We start from the raw sequence: 24532 nt of genomic DNA, 5'->3' as shown, positions 1-24532 counted from the left end.
CTCGATCTGATTTTTTGGCGGCGCGCCTCGCTCTCGCGAGACAGATATATGTCCCACAACCATACAAGAGCCGCGCGTATAAAGACATCGAAGCGAAAGCCAACGAGAATTCCTCATCCCATCCTCTCGGCTCACCCTGCTGTTCCCTCTTCGGCCTCGCTGCTTCTCTCCTTCGCGAGCCACGGTACCCCATCATCCTCTTTGCCACCATACTTGGTATACCCCTCTTCCTTCTCCACCGTCTCCCTTCTCCTAACTACCACCCCACCTTCCCTCCCTTCTTCTCTTCCCTTCTCTCACCCCCTTCCCTTCACAAAGCCCAGCAACGGGAACAAGAATACGAAGAGTCGAAGGGCCTCGCCCATAACCGGTTCAGTCTCTCTCGTCATCGCGCTCTCCTCTACTCCGCCTCGACAAACCGGCAACCGACTAACTTACCTACCTGATCCACATAGATATGCCCACGATCGGATACCCAATAAACTGCTGCTTAATCGCGCCACCGTCTTCTGTGACATACATTTTCGCCCGCTATTTCGCGAAACGCCGATGATCACCTCTATCCGCCACGGTTCCAGCCTCCGACTGGTCTCTTCTTAACGCCACGTCGCGGTCACTTCTGGCCCGAGTCAATTGTCACGTACGCTAGCGTTAATTAAAACCACGTCGCGATTCAGTATCGGTTAACGCTAGGTCTAACGCAATCCTCCTAGTCGTTTGGTCGATACGCTGTAACAACGAACGCAATGCTCGTTGTTAGCTCGGTCTACCTTTGAGAAAATAGAAAGGGAGAGAGAAAACGAGCGATCGTTAGCGAATAGCGAGCCAGTAATTTCCGCGTATCCCGACGCAGCGGCGAGAAAAAAGTTCCGCTTGACTGGCGACATCGCTCATCGGCCGAAAGAATGGTCCAATTTGCGGGACCCGTTCCGCGTCGCCCATGTGCGCGCTTCCAACGACGATCACGACGAGAATAGGAGGAAAAAAAGGGGCCTGCTTTCGATTAGAAGGTTCGCTGGGACCGTTTTCTCGATGGCAGACACGCGAGCACGCGAGCAACCGATGTACATTCGTGGACGAGAACAAGGGGGTTGTCGATTCGCCGATCCTAACAGAGGGGGAAGGAAAAAAATTTCTTAACGCGGGGAACAGCGGAGAGGCTGCACAGACGGTGTAGCGTGGCACGGCTATCCCCGATCGAGCAGTACTCACGCATACGGGCCTCACTGTGGCTCGTGTACATAAGCAACGACAGGTAAGAGTGCAAAAGCGAGAGCAAAGAGTTAAAAGAAGAAACGCTGGTGGAACAGCGTCCACTCATCACGCGGCGTGTAGCCGGCCTTTACATAAGCGACCATGCCGCCTGGCGGCGAGAGCGAACGAACGCTTTTACAACTCAATGCAGAGCCCTCCCGAAGGCCCCTTCGAGCTATCTTTCTCTCCATTCCTCTCCCCCGTTTTCTCCGCCGCGTTTCTCTTTCGCTTCTCTCCCTTTAACCACTCGCCCTTCTTCGGACCTCGCATGTTTCTCTCCCTTGCGAGAGGACCAGTCGTACGCGCGCGTACCACTATCTCCTCTCCTCTCCTTTCTTCCTTCGCCAAACGGACGCATTTATATTGCCGCGAAAAGGAGCAGCTTATTCGCGTCCCGTGACATTCGACGCGTATTCGAGCGAAGAACTGGCCAGGGATTCGAAATAGCCGGCCGTCTTTCCACGTCGTCGAAACGGTGTCGAGGCCGACGCGTATCTCTCAACGATCGCATCTTTCCTCCGCTAGCTCGTCGAAATTTCGTCACGTTTGCAATGGAAAATTTGAAGGGTAAGCAGTCGCTGGAAAACCTGTACAACTCGCCGAACATCGATGATTCCTCGTTCCCGAGTTTCTTCCGAGAAAGCAACCGAATGAAACAACGTAATCGACGACGGTTAACTTTCCACGCAACCAGTTCTCGCGGTGGTAACCGCGTCGCGTGAAGGATTGCATACACGAGATATATCTAGACCATGGCGCGCTTCGGCCGGAAACCGGGTTTTAATTAATACGAATTAATAATTAACAGCGAGACCGTGCTCACGGTCACCGGGTATCGTCTTCGCGCAAAAAACGATCGAAAAGCAGGGTACAATGGGAGGGTCGAAGAGAAACGGCACGGCAGAAAGAGTTAATTATCGCGTCCGTATGATTTCACCGCGGACACGATAATTAACTCAATCCCCTTCTTCGTCTATCCCTTTACCCTCCTGCGGTTTTTTATTCGCTGCGACAGCAGGTATACAAGCCATGAGATATTCAATATCGCGAACGGTTAACGAAGGCTCTCGTCCGCCAAGTGTAACGCAATCATCGCGGCGCCGCGCCGTCCAGAACTCGAGAAAGACAGGCTGCCTCGGTCTTTAAACGAGGCATACAGTGATGATACGTTGCGTAAAAGCAGATGGTGTCTTTTATACGGGTCGTTATTACGCGTGTTACCGAACCATTGTTCTCGCTGTTCGTCTTTGCCTATTCGCCTCGCTTGGCTGCCCCTGATCATCGACTCTTGCCGCGCATACAGAACAGAACCACTCCATATTATCGTTCACTTAAATTTTGTCTCGTTCAAGACATAAGATAATTGTTTTTCTGCAATCACGGGATCTTCTAGAAGATCTTGCCATGGTAAACGCGGCCAGGTGCGCGTCATCTCGCCCAGTTTGCCCTAATACGGCGTTCTAACGACGCGCGTATGATTTATGCCCCCCATGGTCCGATAAATGCGATTCGTTGGGTCGTTCGACGACCGAGAAACGCTCATTTTGCGAAACATCGAATACGTCGGGAAAGAAATCGATGATTTCTACGAGCGATGTTATCCAGTTATCTCGGGCGTTCTCTAAATTGATTTCCAGGCCTTGTGAACGGCACCCCAATGGAAAAGCAGAACGCCCCAGCAGCTCTTATCTGGCAACGTCCCTCGCATTTCTCTTAGCCATTACGCGTCTTCGTTTCATTGGACGATACGTGAGTTACCTCGGGAATTTTTAAACGAAATATCTAAAGGATAAAAGGGCGGGGCAGCCAGCTACGCGCGTTAAGGCCCAGAACTGAAGACGTCGCGTCGCGAGTTCGAATCCCCGGCATGAATAACTGGAAAAAAGGGGACGGGAAAACCAAAATTTTTAAAGGATAAAAAGAAAGAAGAGGAAAAAAAGCCACAAATCTTGACGCTGGAGTTGAACCTAATTAACAATACGCGGGGAACGCGTAACATTTTTGTAGCTTCACCGAGCGCATCAATCTTTGAATTACGCGTGAATTAATGCGCGCCGACGCGGTCGTGCTCTCGTCGAAGCTGTGGAAATGCGACACATTGGGCAAACACACGGTCGGCCGGATTTCCGCCGTTCACCGAGTTCCCGAACTCATCGTGAAGCGTACAATTTCGGACACGCGGAATTGTAACGACGATCCTCAAATTGGTAACACACCGGCAGCTTGTTAAGTATTCAGCTATGCGCAGCACACTGGTTTACACGAGCGTCCGTTTTCGAATTTGCTCGATGCGAATAAGACAGTTTGACAGGGGAAAATCCTTCAGGATGATCGATCGCTAGAAATGGCACGGTGATTCGTTCTAAGCAACGCAAAATCGAGTACTTGGAACAATTACAATTATCAAAATATAATCGATATTAATTACGACGATAAACAACGTGGAAATTTGATTCGACGTTTGCTTGAAATTTGCCAAGGCTGCTAGGACGATGGACGATCAAATTATGATATCGTACAAAATATAATTCCTGTTAATAAGCGATAGAAAAGACATTAGAAAATACAAAGAGATTCGTCAACTAAACATACTACCCAGTTGCAAAATAATAGAATCACTCGAACAAGCGTACGATCTTTACCAATAAATAAAATTCGTTAAAAAATCCAGCAAACAAACGTTCTGCCTAGTTATAAAATATTACCAAAGTTACTCGAGATAACCGGTTTCATTTCACTAGTTATTTTGCAGCACAGCGATTATACCGCCAACTATCTATCGTCCCTACTACTTTATTTATACATGACGTGGCTAATTAAGCGCGTAAAACTAGGAAAAAATGTTGCGTTAATCGCATCGCAGCAATCCGACGAAGTCGGTCAAGCGTAAAAGCATATGCGCGATTACTATGTACGCACGATTACTACAGCTTTTACGTGGCAGTTAATTATTTATCAGTAGAACACGTCATCGTGTCGATAAGTTTGAACGTTATCGCGCAGAATTTGCCATATCTTGCACTTTCCATTCATTTTTTTTCCGTCCATCCCAGCGATGCACGCCTTCGCGTCGGTAGCCACGACACGGTCGTTAATTTATAATCGAGCTCGTTACCCTCGAATGAAAACGTTTCCTCGTTAATTATCGCCTTTAATTTTTACTCGACACCGGAGCGCGAATATAACCAGCGCTAGTTCCAACGGTGACGAATAGCTTCATTCCGGTGGAAAATAAAAGCGTCGAAAACGAAACAGAGATGAATTAAAGATTATCTGACGATGAAGTTCTAATAATACATTGCCATGTCCGATTATAACGCGTTAGCGATCTCGAGAATTGTAGCCAATTTACAGACAGTCGAAGTATCCGACGGCAACAAATCAATGGCGCCTTTACGACGCCGTGAATCCAATTCCGAGTTAAACTAAAACCTTTCACGCGTCTCTTTTTATAATCTAAAAACAATAAAGTCGATGTTATAAAAATCTGTCTAAGCTATGTTTCATAAAGTTTCGTAAGAAGGTGATTCGACTTGAATTTTATTCGTGTGCATTAAAATAATTAGGGGATCAATTAATACCGTCATAACCGAAAATTGTTATGTCTTCTGTAAATGCCTGCAATTACCTCAATGAACATAACGATGCTGGATTTTTACACCCTTCGTGTCCTGCGCGCATATTACTTTTAAAATGCCCGATATCCTTGGACATGAAATGTTGAAATTGCTCTTGCCGAAAGATGGTTTCGTAACGGTTGATTATTATCCAATACACGCTTGCTTAATGGCCTCCGAGGGAAATTATACGATGCGCGGTAAAAATGTCATCGACGAATAATGCGAGAGGACAAACAGATCGATTATGATTACCTTTTTGCCGTAAGTGCATCGTTTCGAATCACGCAAGTCGTCTAATGATTATGAGGAGGAAAAGAAACGGAGAGAAAAGGGAAAAGAGAAGAAGGAATGCGTTGGAATCTTACTTGGCGCGACACCGGTTTCCGTCGAGATAATTTATCGCAAGAACATTTTTCGAGCGATTCCTTTGCCGCGATCATTAACCGTACTGTGGTAATTATCGTGCGCGTTTACCATCGCCGGTCTGAAGCAACACAAAATTGACTTTTACATCTTGATTTATTCACATTTTTTCTTTTCCAATTGAAAACGATGACCTAATGATCTAACGGCAATGACACGATGTTAACTACTCGTTTTGAACACAGCCACTGGAACTTTTATCGAAGTCAATGTATTACTTTGAAATATCGATATACCCGCGTTTAGACGCGACATCTACACTTGTAAGATACGAGGTTATGTATTTGCGACAGGTATGCGTTTGATAAAAATTATCCGCGTGCGTAAACCATTCGCCGAATTATTAAATGAAACGTCGTTTTATTCGCATGGTGAAAATAAAGAGAACAGAACGATAGCCATGCAATTAAAACGCTAACCTAGGAGCGCATGTAGTTTACAAAGGAAAATAAATAGAATAAGCAATTGCATACACGATGCAAATTAAGGCGGCACGTTTTGAAGCTATTTCGTTTTTATCGATCCTATAGAATCGAAAATGAGAAAAATATCTTTTAAGTTGCATGGATCTCTTAATTTTGTAAATGTTATTTTCGACGATGTCGAATAAAGTATACTAGCTCAATCAACGATTACTGCTAGACAACGCGCAACTAGTACGACCAAAACAGCAGTACCAATCTCAATTTATTCGATCAAAATTCAATTGCAAAACGATTTGGAAAATTTGAATAACATTAGCGATTCGTAAAATTGACATTGAAGTTAATGGAACTGCATAAACAGTGCCATAACGCGCACGCAACAGAAACATTACACTAAACCGTCCACAATCGGTAAATATCAAAATGATATGCGGTTCACCGCAAACGATCAAGCCGCAAAATTATCAGGTTCACGCGAGAAACATTAAAGGTGAGCAGCAATTTGACCAAAACAAAAAACTAAATTCAGAACACAGAATGCACTTGCACATACACGCACGTGCACGTATAGGTGAGCGTCACAGGCACACGTGTGAACAATCGTAAGATGGCTCCATCATATCCACTTGGCGTCGAAATGGAAAGCCAGCGGGATTTTTGGCGACTTACGTACCAGTGTCGGTGTCCAATCCGCGGTGACATCGCGAGCTGGACAACAATCGTGCAACGATACCGTGAAAAACAATGGAAAAACGGTTGAACCGAAATCGCGGCAGAGAAAAGATAACCGCGACGACACGGTGGCCATGTTGATCTTTCGCCCCACCCGATTCGTCGTGAGCGCTTAGAGCACGCACGATCGTTGCGCCACGGCGCGGCACGTTATCCACTGTTATAGGCCCGCGCGTTCCCTCATCGACCGGTTTTCATAGCCGTGTGCCAAGCTTGACTCCATCCCAGCATGCTCCCCGTTGGGTTCTCCCGAGTCGCCATATTGCCATGAGACGAGTTCGAGGCAGATCTGCGCAGGTCGGATGCCGCGGAGGCAACCTTTGCCTCGGATACACCCACGTCGCGTATTTATCTATTAGATTTACATTGGCGATACATCCTTCAATGACCGATTCGACGCCTGACGCGGCCTTAAGTGCGCGATTAACAATATATCGAGTGCCAAATGAACGTTTAGCTTGGGAACGTTTCACTCTGAAAAGGTAAGCACGTGGATGCGCGAATAGCGTCTCTATGTAGGCACGGTATAGTTGAACATGACAGAGCGCGCGCGTGTGTGCGTGAGCGAGAGAATATGACAGACTGTGTACGGCGGCCATAATGGCATCGATACTGACAAAAGTAAATATTCTACTTTCCTTTTAAAACGAATCGCCGAAGCGTAACGAAAGATCACCTTGCAGTTTTGGAATCATACGGTTTCGGTGCATAATGCGGCTGAAAGAGTCGCCGTTTTACAGGACGCTTTTGTTATCATGGTAGTACGCGTGCGTGGATTCGCTGACTCACGCACACAGGCACGCATAAACATTGCAGTCGTGTTTGTGTCTGCGCGGTAAACCGTAAACGTTTATGAACTATTTATAAAAAGTGTGATAAATGTACCGTCCGTCAGTAGAGGAAAATGTAGTATGTATAATGAAAATGTAAAGTCCGAAAATCGAAACGAAAACGACCGGACTGCCCCGACTATATATGGAGCTCCTAAATACGCGTTGAAATAATTATGAACATTAGCAGGGAAATTTCGATTATTAAAGCACACCCCAAATTCTCAATAAAATACAATTATCCGAATTATTAATGAGACTTGTATAAAATATCTGACGGGGCGAAATTTAAGGATTGGAACGATTCCAACGAACGTTTCACGACCGAATTCCTCATTAACATCCAACGGGATGCGCTTTCTCAATTCTGCTGGCTGTCTTGTGTCAACAAAAGTGTTGCACACACAGTGCGCACAGACGGGTCTGGAATCGTAAATAAATCGTCCGGAAACGATACCACCACACGGCATCTACTCGAGTAGAAAAAACAAGTGGGTCCAAGCAGCGCCACATGTTGAAAATAAGTCATCATCTAGAAGCGAGTTTTTTCCTCCCAAGCGGAGAACCCGAAATACACCCGACCCCCCTCCCGCCTTTATGTTATCGCGACTTTTAAAAAAGGAGGAAATAAATCGTTTCAAGTTGGATAATAACTCGTATCAAAAGTTCGTGAAACGAAACTTTTGCAATTACCCCTGGCGCTTTTATAAAAATGGGCAAAAATTACTTCGAGAAGACCGATATAACTCCCAATGTATTTCCAACCATGATAAGAACCGTACATATTTTTTCCACCGATTCACAGAAGCCTACCTTTACCCTTTCTCGCACGGTCAGAAGTTTTTCGTTCGAAAACGGCTCTCAACCCCATTCCAATTACCACTGTGCAAGCCATACGTCTTACACGTATACTCAAGTATACGAAGCTACGCGAAGCGCTCTATTTTCACCGTGATTACCGAAACGTCCGCACAACTTCTCTGTATCCCCCAAGTATACCTGCTCATCCACTCGCGATACCGAGATGCTGTCTCGTCTTCAGAAACTGGTAGCAGTAGCCCAGACAGTGGCTGTATACCGCGAATGAAAGCCACCGGATAGTTTCGCGGTGCAGCTAATTTACGCGAAGTCGAGCAATAAACATCGCGTCTCTCGCTAGAGAATACCAGGCGAACGAGCACACGGATGAACGAACGAACGAAGCTGAGACCGAGGAGAACAGAGCGAGAGGGAAAAGCGACAAAGTGCGTTCGTGTGTACGAACGAGAAGCATACGCACGTAGGGCGCAACAGTAGCCGTAGCGCCGGTTAATTAGGGTTTAAGTTTATGAGGTGCAGGCGCGCACGCCCTACCCCCGCCTCCCCCATTCCACCTCTCGCCACCCCCACCGACTCAACCCCTCCATCGTTTCCCATGGTCTTTGTCGCTCCCCGTTAAAGCGGGTCTGGTTGTTTCTCTGTCTGCTACACCCCCACAAGCCCCCATCCCCATGCGCGCGATTCACCAAACCACCACCAGCACCGGTAACATCGTCCTTTGCATTCTACGCGCATACATATGCTTACACGGGAGGGATTAATATGTGCGTGTGCACACGAGGATATCAAACTTCACACGCGAGAGCAATAACAAATGTTGGACGTTCACAGCTTCACAGGTTTATCGCCGTTACCGCCGATTTACGCGTGGCTGTGATAAAAACAAAAAAAAAAAAAGAAAGAGAGGGAGAGAGGAGAACAGATCGAAATAACGGCAGCCGGCTACCCAAAGGATGGTGATTACCGTCGCCTAAATGAAAAACCCGATACATTATGGGCTTTTCAACGGCAACGACCGACACCTATGCTGTATCACGTATGCTTCCGAAGATTCTTTTTCCTCGCGGAATTTTATGAGGATTTCCTTTTTCATACCGGACACTCGTACTCTGTAATTTCGATTAGTTTCGGCTAAGAACATTTTCGAGACTGTACTAATCATTCGAACGATAGTAATTGCTAATTTGTAAGTAGAACCGCGGACAAGAATCCGTTTCAAATTTCGTCGACGTTAGAAAATGTAACGCTGTGGATAGAGAAATATTTGGTGAAAGTGATGTCGAAGCGTTTCTCGAGAAGAGTTAACGGTACGATTAAAGGCACGATACCGTTGAATACGCTCGTATACGGTCGTATGTAGCAATATATTTTGGTTTCCAGACAGTAACCTCTGTTCCTCCGAGCTGCTGTCATTGCTCTTCTTCCTTCCTTCTCTTGCTTTCTTTTCCTCTTTCGTGGCAACGTAGATCTGTCTACTGACAGATCCATTAACGTCGTTGATAGGCGTATAAGATTTACACGCTACAAATACTTAATGGCGCGTTATAACCTGACGGCGAAATTTTACAATTTACGCTTTCGTCTTTCATTTCGCTTTACGTCACTTGAAATAGTAGTAGTATCTTTCATTCTGTTCGTTTCCCCGTTATTCAATGCTCGTAATTATAATCCTCTTCGTTAGTTTACACAATATTTCGCAGACTCGAATGCCTCTCCGCTGCAATGGCACCGACGCACAGCGGAAAGCACGTGGAGAATCCTTTGTGCGAGAACCAGTGTCGTTATCGGATAAAGTTATACGCTGGTCACTTAATGACTACACAATCTAATCTCGAAGTGAAATCCGCCAGCGGTGTCGATGTGCGTTGGCAAAATAAGCGATCGGTAATCCCGTTATTAATGAGCTTTACTCCGTTCACAATGGATATTAATTCCACACGGTACGCTCGTATAAATTGCATCGAATTAAGATACTTCGTCATACACTCCCTCCCTTAGTTATAATATCCTCGATGAAAATTCATAAATGTACGTTCGTTGAAATCGCCAGACCTTTTTTCGCATTTCTTGCGGCCGGCTATCATCCACTCGTACGTTATTCCAGCGAAATTATCATAATACGTTTGCAGACTGCAACTCCTGACGCCGTATATCGCTGGCTCGTGATTCTATCGTCCGCTAGCTACCGTCACAGTTCGGATCAGCCGCAGTACGCGAACTACGAGAAGCTACTACGGTGCTAAGCATTTTTTCAATATTTTAACGACGCCCGATATTATCGCGCGTATCAGAGAGATATCAGAATCACGACCGTACGCGTCCATTACTCGTCGTTAATTACGTACTCCGAGAAGATCTTGGCGTTTCAACTCTGGTCCGCAACGAAGTGATTTAGGAAGCCCTCGCGTTGACCACGTCTAAGCAAATAAACATACTGGCATATCCTTCTATTAATCTCGTAGTTGAAATGTTCGTGTTACATGTTATTCGTCATTGTAATTGTATATCGTTGAGTTGCACAGTCATGAATAATCGAACGACAGAGTACACCGAGCCGGTGAGTACAGACAACTGTGTGGTAAGAATTGAGTCCTCGAGTAGATCGCGTGTCGAGTCACGGTTATTCTATTATTTATCCAGAGCGGTGTGGTGGTTGCTGGCCAGAAGGTGTCGTCAACAGCTCATAAAATCAGATCGGGTTTGGATGCGGGTGTTATCAATCTCGTTGAGTCTGAAAAGGGGATTCGGTGTGTTCGCGTGCTACGAACCAACGATATCAACCGGAAATCTCCTGTCGCAGGTTGGTCTCGCGCGAAACCTTGCATCGCGTGTTGCCATGCTACTGCAGTCGGACAAAAACCAACGAGAGATAAGGCCACCTCTTGGAAGAAGGGCTGAAACGGGTCGGAAGGAAGGAGGAGAAAAAAGAGGAGTCAGGGCGATTTGAAACACAAGAGAAAAAGAGAGAGGTACAAAAAAGGAGAGAATCGCTGCCGCCGCGTGATACGGCCAGCTTTCGAATGCGCCGAGTGCAAACGAGTCCACCACTCGACGAAACTCACGCGGCCGTTCCCTCTTTCGTGATCTCTCGCGATATTCTTCAGGCCGACCGCTTCCACGTTGCACACGTTTATGCAGATATCCGTGCACACATATCCGGGCGGCATACCGCGCACCACGGAGAGACGCGCGCAAAAACTCGCGTGGGAATGCAAAAATGCGATTCACCGGTGCGGCCAACCACGGCCGGTCTCTTCGCGAGAGTTCTTGTTACATCAGATAAAGGCCAGCCGCTGAAAAAAAACGCGGTTTCGTTAACGAGTTCAAGTGCCCATTCCGGAGTACGTCAAACTAATTGCACACGCGGATATATTTCCATCGTCTCCCTTAAGAACCTTCCTTTATCGGCGTGTCGTGTTACGACCAGATTTTAGACTGCCATAATATAAATCCATCCTCTTTCTGTAATTCACCCGAGCGGATATTCAACATTGCCATTCATTGTTCTTGTCGAAAGTACATAGAAAATTTGAAATTGGCAAAGCGATACTAAAAATAATAAAGATATTCGTATAAATAATAGAAGCTATTTCTCGAGTGGAAGAGAAGAGAGGAAAGAATAGGATGTTCATTTTCATCGTTGCAACGATCTTTACTCGATACTTGAACAAATATACGATCGCGCACACCGCGTGACTTCACTTATTATTACGTATCTGGGTGGCTGGGCGGGACGAGGGGCGAAAGCCAGCGGTATATATGTAACGGGGGAGGGGAGGGTGGTACATAATATATATCTAACTGCGCCGCGCCGCGTAATTAAATCATGCCGACGGTTTTGCAATTAAACTCGATTATTTGCTCGTCGCTAGCCGCCCTGCGCGCACCGGCCTCGATTTAACTCTTTCAAGCGACGCGCGCCCACCCTTCGGCACCCTTCGTCCCATTCGTCCGATGCAATATCCTTCTACTTGATACTGCGGGGCCAGCCACCATCTCCGAGCTCATTTCAAAACGCATTCCTCTCGGCCGTTTAATTGCCGCTGAAATTCAATTAATCTTTCGCCCAAGGTTTTCCGACCAGTCTATCCCTCTTCTTTGTCTTTTAACTTCCATCCACGATACTGGCCGAGGTTAAGAAAGCCTTCTCGATTCTTATTCTCCGTTTTATGATCATATTCAGAAACTTTTGCCACCTAAAGTGGACCTTCTTTTATTGGGGGCTTTTATGGGACCGGTATACGGGACCGACAAAATAAAAACTGCTGAAAATGAAGTCTAAGGTTGACTGAGAATTTGCATTGTAGACGAAGGTTAAGGTGCAGCAGGTAGTTCCGGTACTTTGCTCGTTTATACGATGTGGTTGTTACGGGTAATAAAACGGCATCACCGTGACCATGCTTAAATATCTGTGTACACGAAGAAATTTAGGCACCGTTTTCATACTTTTCCGCATGTTCGCAGTGGCAAGCGAGAGCATGCGGAGAGCCCTGTATCATTTTAATTTCAATTACGATGAAAAAGGACACGATGGTACGTAGTATGGAAAGAGACGATATTTTAATAGCAAGCGAGTCGTAGCCGCGACACGAACGACAGTTTCCGATTTTATCTCGTTAGAAAATGTGTCTCCTATCTTTAACGTTCGAAATTTAGAAAATACCGTTCAGCGGTAAAAAAATGTTTTCCGGGCAGAACTGGAGGAACGTGCGGATCACCTTGCATTATCCCAAACTTTCACCGAACGAAAAGCGTCGTCCTCTTTTTTACTACCCCCCCAAAAAAATAACAAGGCGCCGTGGGGCCCTAACAAGGGAAACGAGCCAACTTTCACCGAGAAAAGTCGGAATCGCCAGTTTCTACAAACCGTTCTACACTACCGTGGCAAAGGTGCACGAAAAAAAGTGAAATTTCAAAGGCAATAAAAAAGTAAAAGTCGTTTTTTTGTCAGGGGACACGCAACGACATAAAACATCCTTCGACAAAAAGGGAAAAGCTAGCCCTTAGATCCTTATTAAGAAGTTGTGTTCTTTGCGTGACGAATCTTCCGGAAAACTTTCTCTATTCGTAGGACGCGAAAAAAAGAACAGGTTTGCTGCTTAAAACATTCGTCGCTACTATGCCTCTGCAGAAACTTCGTATCTCTTTTATTAAAGACATTTTTAATTCACGTAAAAATTGTTTTTTCGATACTGTTCGCCTTTCTACGTAATTTTGTCGAAACATATAAACTGAAAAATAACAATTTTCCACAACAAAAGACTAAAAAAATAATAACAATCGTGGCAGCAAATTATCGTCCAGTATAATAACTATGCATTAAACATATATTTCTTATGAAAAACCAAAGTGTCAATTAAACTGAATTTTTACGACAATCGTAATCGTCGATAAACGCGATCGATGAAAAATCGTGCATCTTCCAGGGACCTTTGATAACATCTCGTATCCCCAGATCATTAAAGATCTGTATTTTCTCCGGAGTAGCGTTCTCCCTCGATTTTCCCGGGTTTTGTTCGGCCAGCACGTTTGTGTCTCGCTCTGTACCGTGTAACAGGGAGAGCGAAACGGAGGATGCGACAATATCCGGCGCGCCGGCGTCCGACAACTGATAACGCCAAGGGATGTTTATGTATGTGTTCATAATATGTTTCGAGTTATGCTCAACCCCTTCGAAGCATCGAGGCTATCCGTGCTCGAAATTACAGACACGCGAAATTGCTCGAAAACGAACAATACGTCGGATAAATTTCGAAATTCGAAATTTTCATCTCGTTAATCGAACGAAGGAGAAAAGGCGACGGATATTGGGGGCGAAAAGAAGTCGCGATCGGAAACTAAAGGATGGACGAGAGGCGACGCGAGAAACGCTATAATTCCGGGCAAATTTTATCGATGCCGAATGAATAAACCTATAAAAAGGGAAGTACTTTCGCCGGCGACTCAATGGTTTTCGTATCTATATGTAAATAAAGTGGAGAGAGAAAGAGAGCAAAGAGAGAGGGAAGCAGAGGGAAGCAGAGAGAGAGAGAGAAAGAAGACGCGAGGGAGGAGCTGAGAGGGGAAAAGAAGAGGCGGCCATTTCTCTCCATGGAGCTGGTGTAATTTACGCGAGGACTGAAGATAGCGAAGGAACTTAATTCACGTGCCGCCGACGAAAAAATAGGATAGAACCACTACCACGAGACGGAACCACCTCGTTCGCTGCTCTTAATTCTCGTTACAACGGAAACGCTGCCCTTATCCGTGGCCAATTACCTAAGCTTATTAACTATTCCGGATAAACGAACTCTCTACTCTGTCTCATTCTCGCGCAATCTACGATCCGTACAGAATGGTTCTTCCTTCGACCGACCTTCTTTATACTACACGTATACATACGTGTCATTTGGAATATCGCGCGGTTGTGGCGAAACGACGAAATACCGTAACATCGGCACGTTCCGTATAAAACGAAACGACCGTGTAGACATTTTTGGTTGTCGGCTGAGCCCGTGACATTCCGCTGGCAATTACATCTCGATAGGAAAGAATACGGTCGACACGGTGTGCGAATCGGGTCCGCGCGACTCGCGTCTCGTGGCCTGGCTATACCTCCGAGTCGAGTGAAATAATAGTTCAGCCTGGATGCCACACCCAGTATTGTGTTCACTCATACTCGTGCCTCTCCTTATGCGCTTGCTTTGGCATTTTACGTAGGTATACATGTCGATGATATACATGTTCCAGCTCGGACGTACTCGACACACGGACGCACGCGCGGTACAAGTGTACAAAAGGGGGCGCGTATATAAGCGTACAAAGACGACGAACACGTAGGCACACGGGCAGACCCGTGGCTGAGTCTCCAAGATAGCGAGATACGAATGTCGAGAGAAAGAGACTACGGGGAGAGGGCCAGGGAGGGACAGAAATAGACGGCAAGAGAGAAAGGGAGGTAAGCAAGGAGCAGCGGAAACAAGGGAGGAGGGGATAGCGGGGGTTGGTTTGGAAGAAAGGTGGGGTCGTGGATGAACGAAAGGGGGTTGTATGGGATGATGGCGGTGGCTTTCTGTTCGTTCACGTTCGCTTCCACGTCCCTGCAGACGTGCCAGCCGCTGATCTACGATTCCCTCGCGCATAGCAGACCGCATAACTCTCGTCTTATACCTCTCGTTGAGATCTGGACGACGATATTGCTTATCCGCGTGTTCGAACCGCGACCCGCTTCAAATCCCCGCTAAACAAAGAAGAAGCGCGAGAGAAAGATTGCCTCGCGTCTTTAGGGTGGCGTTTCGAGGGGTGGACTTGGTAAATCCGCTCGTTCATTCCGCGCCGGATGAAATATTCTAACGTGAATTTCAAATGGGATAACATTCCGGTCAATTTATAGTTAATAAACATGAGAACGAGAGAGCAGAGATAGTTGGCTGAATGAATTTCACTCGAGAGGGTGCATAAAGTGTCGCGAACCCTTATCCCACGATAGGCGCGGTTGCCTCACGATCGTATGGAAAAACGTCGATAATCCGATGCGAAGGAGAGAGAAACCGTGGGATATAGAGTTTTACAAAGGCAGCAATTTCCAGACGATCGCGATCATTAATAGGATGGCGACTCGTCTCGGTGAACTGGCCATAAAGAGCGGCGGAAAAACTCGAAAGGTATAAATTCTATTATGACCCTCCGGCGCAGTCTCAAGCATGGTATTACTAAACAACGTTGTCTCTGGACGGAAGCCTTTTAAAAGAATGGAACAAGGGAGACGAAGAAGGTGAGAGGTATTTTGTGGAAGAGATAGCGGAGAGCGAAGCGAGAGGAGAAGATAGCGGCGGAGGAGAAAGAGGAGGAAAAGGAAAGCGTCCGCCCCTTTCCTTGTGCTCGGTTCAGGGTTCCAGCTCGTGCAAGCGGTTAACGCAGCCATTTCACGCCTCGAGAAGCATCCAGTTTCCTCATCCAAATTCTAACCAAATTCACGGATATCTCTCCTCCGACAAGCTACGAGGATTTCTATTTAGCAGAAGTTGGAACATGGCGGAGACAATTGAGAGAAGTCGAGGAAGTGCTTCTTCCCGGCCATTGCAAATTAATCCTTCCATCTATACAACCGTGTACGGACCGCGTTATATGAAAACGCTTTACAGTAGGGAATGACAGTTTGTTTTACAAATTACAAAGCGCCGTTCATTCTCCGAGAAAGAAAGGAAAAGCTACGAAATAAATGCACGCACACTACTGATAAACCAGTGAAAGGGAGGAATGGATAACTCGATAATCGAGATGCTGCATCACGCAGCCCATCGCCTCGAATAACCCTCCGTCAATGTGATCTTCCTACCAACCCTTTAGCCATTTAATCCTTCGTCAATCGGTGGAGTTCGATCGGACTACGGTTATCCCTTAAAACTGCAATTCTTTATGGAATTAAATGGTAATTAACGAGGACGACTTGGTTTCTCGTTCTTCCAACGGAGGGTGAGAATGAGAGGGGACGTCACAAACCGGAAAATCGCGCGCAACGAAATCCCGTGTCGGGGACGCGCAATCAAGGGAATATGCCTATTGAAACGGCGCGTACGTTGTCTGATACCGATACAACATCTATTCCACGGAGAATTTCCATATAGGATTCGGCTTATGGCGGTTGCTGGATGCGCGAAACCGTGCGATCTACGTGCCATCGAATTTTTACGGGCAGCCTCCGCCGTTCTATCAGTTTACCTCGTAAAGCCTCGCGACCCTTTCTGCGTTTTTCCTGGCAGAATGGCTTAAAGTGAGTATCGATCAGAAAGTCTGAGGGAATTACGGTCCATGAGCGATTCTCCATTGCCTATACCAAGTGGTTATATCTGCCATACGTCGTGTGCCATAGGAAAGGGGCGGCAACCGCAGCAGCACGACTGTCCTTCCTCTCACCCTCCGTCGCCATACCCGTACTCGGCTACCCCAATTTCACCCCCGAGAGCCAATATTTATTGATCACCCTCGAAGGCATCGTTCTGTATTCTCTCTGCCTCGCTCTCCTTCTCTTACTCTCGCGCGGCTAGTCTTCCCTATTCTTCCCCCCGCCCCGATTTCCTTCCAACGCCACCTCCTGCACGTTCTCTCGTGGCGAACCTTTTCTTCGTTTTCTCTTTCTGCCTCGTTGTTCCCTCGTTTTCAAGAAAAAGAGAAACACGGGATCGGTCGCGCTGTCGAGACGCTCGCAGCTGTTCTTCGCGATGCTTCTTTTCCCGGCCGCCTCGCACAGGCAAAGAGTTCGTCAACGGGGGAAAGGGAAACGGAGTCGGAAAGCAGCAATAGCAGCCCGGGACTCTCGACGCGATGAAAATTCACCCCACGACTCTTTATATTCTTGGAAGCCTGCCTCCCGTGCCGCTCAAGAATGCCACAGCTCTACACCGAATTCGTGAAATTCGAGGGGGTAGCTCTCTCTCTCGTCTGCTGTGGTAGCAGCATCTGTGCGAGCACGCCTCGCCCCGAATAAATCTAATCTCTTGACACACGATCCGAATTCGGCACGAAACTTTCGAATGGCCGTTTAAAACGCTCACGGGACGAACGCGACGTCGACGAACCAGAAGCGTTTCATCGAGTCGAGTCTTCGGCGTCGTCCCATTCCAGACGGTGATTTCAATCGGTCGTAATCCTCGTGTCACATATCCTCGGTGTCCCCGATTGAAATCATCCTGCTGGAAATCGACGCCGAAACCTTGAACACGCGAAACGCCTTCTAACTTTAATCATGTTTGAAGAAAGCACAACTCAACTCACCTTGCAACCATGTCCAATGCGGCTTAGCAATATCTTCCTTACCTGTGACAGAGAGAAAAGTCTACGTGAGGATTCAACGTTCTCTGGTTGGCTGGCGTAGACGCGCGCGCGCGCGCGCTCGTGTATTCGCAACGACGTGGAACGATCCGAATAAATCTTTTTCGACGATCGAATTGAACGCAACACCGGCTGGATCTGGAGTGGGTCGGGTACGGGACGAGCGAGAGGTAGAAATCGCCGGGATATCGCGTACATATAATAAGAGGCGTCACTTTTTGAATTATTCGCTGAAAACTGATCACCGCCTGCGCGAAACATCGTAAATCCTGGAAATGTTTAAGCAGCCCGGGCGCGTATAATGCGAGAGCAGCGCGCGCGATCGATCGATCGGAACATTTTAAAACCGAGCCAATGAGAATAACTCGTGGCCCGTCATAAATGAAGCCATAAATCGTATTTAGCCATTCGCCAAGCCGAGGCGATATATCGCGGCATCGGACAACACAATTTTCTATCGGATAGTTCAATTTCTAGATCGAGGATTCATATTTAAAAATATCCGCGCCAATCGCACGGGATTAAACAATTAACGATCCCCAGTGCCCCTTCGCGCCACCGTTACCCCTTCCTTCATCTGTGTCACGTTTGTTCGACGAGCAACCCTCTCCTACCCTCTTCTCGCCCCTTCCTCTTGTTTTTCATTTCGCCGGCGATTTCGCTGGCGCGTGATGAAACGTCGATCGATCAGCTACTGAATGCATTTTGTACGCGGCCATCGAACGCCGGATTGTGTTCGTTAATATTCTATTAGACATGGACAAATGCGTGCCGTGTTTCAACGACACTCCGCGTTTAATCTCCTTCCCTCATTATACATTCAATCTCTCGTAAAGTGAAAATGACGCCCGGCAGGGATTCGCTCAAAGCGGTCCTTTCCATCCGTTTCGAATTCCGGCGAATCAAACACCTGCTGTGAACAATGGCGCGGTTTTTTTTACAAATCTTCCGATTCCAGAAATACGCTATAAAATGGAAACGGATTACGATTACAGCACGATACAATAGCGCCACTGATCGTGAAACCAACATCCGCCGCCGTTATGCAAAATTAAAATGTAATGCAAAATGCAATCGGTCAACATTAGCAAACAGCAGCAGACACGGTGCATGATCATCGTAGCGGAAAGGATTAAGTTAATCGCGCGAAATGGGAAATTTCAATTGTCAAACGACTCGCTTCAGAACACGCGGCAATTATGCGCGCGCGCCTCGCCGCGCCGCTTCTAACTCACCGTAATAACAGAATAGTATAATCAATTTCGATCGCGACTCGAATTACGATGCCTCGGTTACATCAATCATTAACTCGTTTATCGTGTAACCGGGCTAGTTAGTCACGATCGTAAAGCAACCTATTGAAAGTATAATGCGGCCAACGAAAAGGGGTAGGCAGGCGGCGGCGGCAGCGATGGCCGCGCATTAAACCAAACACAGCCGTTTTACACGCGTATCGGCTACAAACGTACTGGCCATGATAATCTAACATCTAAGAACAACTTCTTTCCTGCCCAGCCGGGCTCTGTCATCCATATTCTAGTTATTTGCGCACGTGCACGGCCGCCAGCTCTCGACTCGTGCGTCGGTGGTGCCTCTACTCACACGTGGGTGTACACACGCGCGTACCACGTACTTACGTGTGTTCGCACGAGCAAACGCGCCTACTTAAGTCAGATATTATCGGCAGAGGAGGCAATTCGATCGCGTGTACCGAAGCATGGTGCAGCGCTGATATAGAACTACTAAACAGGTCGTAGATCAGCTCGGTTAGTTATAACGCTGCCTCTGCTTTCGCCCCTACCAACACCCCCTTCGACGCTCAACCAATTCCCACCGGTGTTCTGGATCATTTGGCGGCCCGCGGCCGTCAGATGCGCGCATGCACCGCTACCACGCTCTCTGCGCGCTATCGCGATCCCGTAATTCGCCCTTCCATCGACTCTATGATTTTTAGAAACGATTTCGGGAAAAAAACCACATCAACGGACAACGCCAACCACCCCAGGGGAACTGCGCTATTTTTACGGCTGTGGGATACAACGCTGCGAGATTCGTCGATCGCTGGAAATAAAGCGCTCCGCGATAGCTGGTTCCCGCGTGTTCCATTCACGCCCCGTTCTCTCTCTCTCTCTTTTTCCGTGTCTTCGTCTGTTCCTCTGCAGCCTGGAATCGCGGTTTTCCGCTCAATCTCGCCCCGTCTTCGAGTATCGGCCTCCTTTTTCTCATCCCTTTCTCGATTTCAACGGATCGCAGCGAGTGGTTCGATGGTCGCAGATCTTGAACGAAACGCGGAGTTGTAAATCAGCGAGGAAATCTCATATCCCCGGCGAAAGCCGCGATGGCGCCTCGTTCTTTCGTACGGCCGGCTACGGCCTCCGACCGACGAATTGATAATTCAAGAGGGAACGCGTTATTGGCTCCCGAAGTGAAAATCTGCAGACCGGTGACTTACGACACATTGCCGGTGACTGGTTATTAGATTATTGGTCGTATCGACAGCTCATGCGTTGGCTGCCCGATATAGGGTGGAAGGCAGGAGTCAGAGAGGCAGCCCGACAGGGTGGAGAGAGAGAGAAAAGGGGGTAGGTTCGGGGGATGGCGATGGCCGGTGATGGTGTCGCTGCTTGTGGGTCGCGTACGGACCACGTACAAATATAGAGGGGACCCCGGGGTGTGAGGGGTGACTGAGAGGCAGAGGAAGAGCAGGGGGGCCAGCGGCGGTGGGACAAAATGGGGAGACCGTGATAACGATAACGTACGATCGGCATTAGCTGGCGGCTTGCAGCGGCTGATGGATGCGCTAATTATCAGCAAGCAGGAGTTACAGTGTTTCGCGTAGCCGTCCGCGCGCGCGGACGATCACTATGCGTTTCCGATAGAGACCATCGTGAAAAAAGAGATTACGCGCGGCACGGTGAAAAAAAAAACACGAAAAATCCGGAATTGCCGAGCATTTCACGTGACGGTTTTGGCTGGGAAAATTCGAACGAGCATCTGCCCATTTGGAACGGACCCTGTACCTGTACAGAGCGTCGATCTTTCGATCGGCCAAATCCGAGCCTACGTCCTGATCGCCTCGTGTTGCATAATTTGCAAATTCGCTATTGTTATCGCGATTGTGAAAATGGTGGTCTGAATGAAATTCAGGAAAAAGACAGAAATTGAAACAAGAGATAAAGAAATAGTTTGTCTTGCAAACGAAGCTATTTCTCTGTTTCTTTGATTCTTTTTTTTCTTTTGGCGAGTTTAAAAGGAAGTCGACGATAGAAAATCTATTTCGTTGGCGATCCGAACGGACGATACAAAAGCGGTCCGACCCCAATTTTCTTCCCTCTTACGTTCAATTTCGAAGAGCGGAATCGTAGTTCTCGCACATCCGTGTAAACCTATACGTATCCGGAAACCGCAAGCTGCGGTCTAAGCCCTAGATGCATCTACGTAACATAATCTACGATAGCGGGCGGCGCGTATATAGCGCACGATCGGTCGAGATCCGGTGCCCCGTAATGAACATTGCGCTTGTTTATTTAATGGGAAATTCGGTGGCGCCATAAAGCTCGAAGAAGGGGGTGAAACCTATTAAATTTATGTTTTCGGTTTACCCGCTCTGACGGATCGCAATGCCCGCACGCGTCGACCTCTAGCAACCCCCTGTCGTGGTTCCACCACCCTCCACCCACTTGCACCGCCATTTCTACCACCTACTACTCCCTTCCACCCAGCTTTCCTCTATCTCCTCTACCCTCTTTCTCTTCCTCCCTCATTCAATTTCTCCCGCTCTCCCTTTCTCTCTGTTGCCAGCATTTACTCTGTTCCTCCCTTTCCAAACGTTCACTCGAGCACTCGTCTCTGTCGCTCTCTCTCTCTCTCTCTCTCTTTGTTTCCATGTGTTTGTGTTTACCGTATTGGTCCAGTGTAATCCAAACGGAGATATATATTCGCAGTGGCTAGCGGGTTCGGCCAGGGTTCCGTGAACCACGTTGCGGCACCCATCGTGACGGACAGCGCCGCGTCAGCGCGTAAAGCATCATCGCGTTTCTGCGGCTCGCCGTACGTTTCGTTGCTCACAATGGGCCGAAGATCTAAAATTGAACTCGCACGCGGTCATCGATCCAGCGCGCACCGCGTAATTTTGTTGCCAATGGTCTCGAGTTTATCTTCTTCGAGTTCTTCCTCCATTGAAAGTTCAAATTACTATCGAGTCGTTTTGTTCGAAGGAACTTATCGTTTAATTCTTTTGAAGAAAATTTATTCTCCGGGTCTTTCTAATAAATCACGAGTACGTCTAATAAAACTCGAATAAACTCACATCTCAAGTGCAAACTCTCGTATCGTTATCACAGCATCTTCCGACAATCGAGACATTTCCTTCTCGGTAAAAGTTTCTGTTTTAACAGGTCGAGTAGCTAATGCCTGGTAACCCTCGAAGAATCTGGCATAGGAAAAACGGCCATCCTGCAACTTTATCCCTTTTGAATCCCCCTAATTGCCAAATTTTCCTCGCCCTTAATTTAGTGTTATAATTGCTTCCTACCCCTTATAAGGGGTTGCCCGCTGGTGCCTCAGTTGCCGTGATACCGCCACCCTTGCGCCCTTCCTTATATCCATACCCTCCTCCTCCGAAATATCCTTACGCAGCTTGCCTTCTTCGTCCTCGGTGTTCCGTCGTCCCTCTGTCTTTTATCACGGTATTTCCAAATAGCCTAATAAATTTGTACTCGATGCGCATTTAAACGACTCGGTAGGTCCGCCATCGATCGCTGCTCGTTACCACTGACAATCATTGGGCATTAACGAACGATTCCTTTCGCTCGTGTCCCCTTGCCGAATCGCCAAGAGATCGCTTGCAACGATCCATGGATGATATGGAAATCTCGGTGTAGATAAATAGCCTAATACATAGGGTGTTTTCATAATTATAGGATAAAGTTTAATAATTGAACGACGTGGGAAGGAAATTTCGCTTGGTGTACAATTAACTGAAATTTATCTATTCGGATGCGAATTCTCAGGGGAGGAAAATCGACGAACCATTTGTCCCTCGATAAGTTGCACTTTTTTTCCAAATGAATATTTCCCAAGTTCTCGATTATAATTTGAAGTGTGAGTTAGAAGCGTACTCGATACGAGCAATACGCGAGTCGACTCTACACGTGCAGCGCGTGCCATTCTGTTTGCCACGCGGTCACGTCTGCGAGCGTTCATGTTTGTCCAACATAGTGAACACGAAACTTGAATGAGTTTTTATGTCACCGAACACCTCGCAATAATAAAGCGATAATTTTGCCTCGACCAACCCGGGATACGATCCCCCGCGTCTATTTTCGCAACTTCCACTAAATTTAGCTGTTTACCGCGGACTCTTCGCACGTTTTTCGAGGCTGCAGCTTTCCACCTCCGGACCTTTTTATCTCCAGGTCCAATGTCTTATAGAATCGCAAAAATCTATATCTATCGCATCTTCGACCATCGTAGCAATAAACATGCTATTCAGGAAAAACCTAATGCCAACGATACGCAAGATTTTCCATTTCGTATTACAAAAGCGACTTTTAACCAGTGTTGTAAGACTATTTATTGCTATTAACTGGCGTTACAAAACTATCTAAGACAGTTTCATTTATCGTAGCCCTTCACCCAACCAATCGAAGTTTGTGTACAGATCGAAAGATTTGGTGGAAAGTCCACCAAGTCGAATTGATAGAAACGTCCACTGCTCGTTCCATGGACGTCCCCTTTTCTATGGAACAATGCGAAGGAGAATGTGAAAAGGTCGCGATACGTCGAGCAGAGAGGAAATGCGCGAGATACAAAGGCATCTGACGTGGCAAAGCGCGTTTGGCAGAGTCAATATAATTTCGGCGCGGCACTCGGATGTCGTTGAACGTAAATACATATACATTGAGCCACATCCGGGGCCATATAGACTGTCTGAAGAAACTACTCGAAACGACGTAATAACGGCCGAAACATGGCTATGTATGCGTTATGCGTACGCTATACGGTAGTTGGTGTACATAAAAGTCAGTTTACTTTCGGTTTACATGGCAGTCTAGGTACACGGCTAGCTAGTACATATCGCAGAGAGTCGTTCAGCTTGCCGTCCCCGTTGCGACCAGCAGCCACACCAATGGATCGACCGTTGGAGGTTTCTTTTCGAGGCCCGCGCCTCGTATATATCGCCTCGCGTACACACACACAGAGAGCCGAGTCTACGATCGAATGGCTGAAAGTTCTAGCGTCTAGGCAAAAATGTGTCCGGAATCATGGCGTGCTTATTCTCCGCTCTAACGACCCAACCCCCGCGAGATAACTTGTCCAGCGGTGAAATGGCCCACAAATAAGCGAGCGATAAATCAGCGCGACAAGAAAAATCGTGGCGACATGCCGTGACCGTGAACACATTGGCCGCCATTGTGTATTATCGAAGTTGCTGCTTTCTAAAAAGAAAGGACGTTTAAAAGATTTGCGAAACAGAGAAATTGCCTGCCATTTTACGGAAATAATCGCCACCGTACGAATTGTCCACGATGCTTTGTAGCGTAATTTTCATAGCAAGTACTCGAACATTCTCGATGGAATATTCAGTTTCCACGAGGACTATGACTAGAAGGATCTA

At 47.1% G+C, this 24532-nt stretch overlaps 1 protein-coding gene across 2 annotated transcripts in view; it reads right to left on the bottom strand.

Annotated features, from left to right (window-relative positions):
• Nucleotides 1–24532, bottom strand: part of Ubx (ultrabithorax) — a 137999-nt gene that overhangs the window by 60738 nt on the left and 52729 nt on the right. The window contains exon 2 of one of the 2 annotated variants that reach the window (XM_033342767.2): nucleotides 17857–17898. The exons of the other annotated variant lie outside the window; for it this stretch is intronic. Within the exon in view, the coding sequence (XP_033198658.1) occupies nucleotides 17857–17898 (42 nt within the window). The remainder of the gene's footprint in view (nucleotides 1–17856; nucleotides 17899–24532) is intronic. 2 annotated transcript variants of the gene reach the window in all.

The sequence above is a fragment of the Bombus vancouverensis genome, chromosome 18 (assembly GCF_051014615.1).
Source record: "Bombus vancouverensis nearcticus chromosome 18, iyBomVanc1_principal, whole genome shotgun sequence".
Taxonomy (NCBI): domain Eukaryota; kingdom Metazoa; phylum Arthropoda; class Insecta; order Hymenoptera; family Apidae; genus Bombus; species Bombus vancouverensis.
Note: the sequence above shows the minus strand (reverse complement) of the source record. Positions and strands in the feature narration are given on the sequence as shown.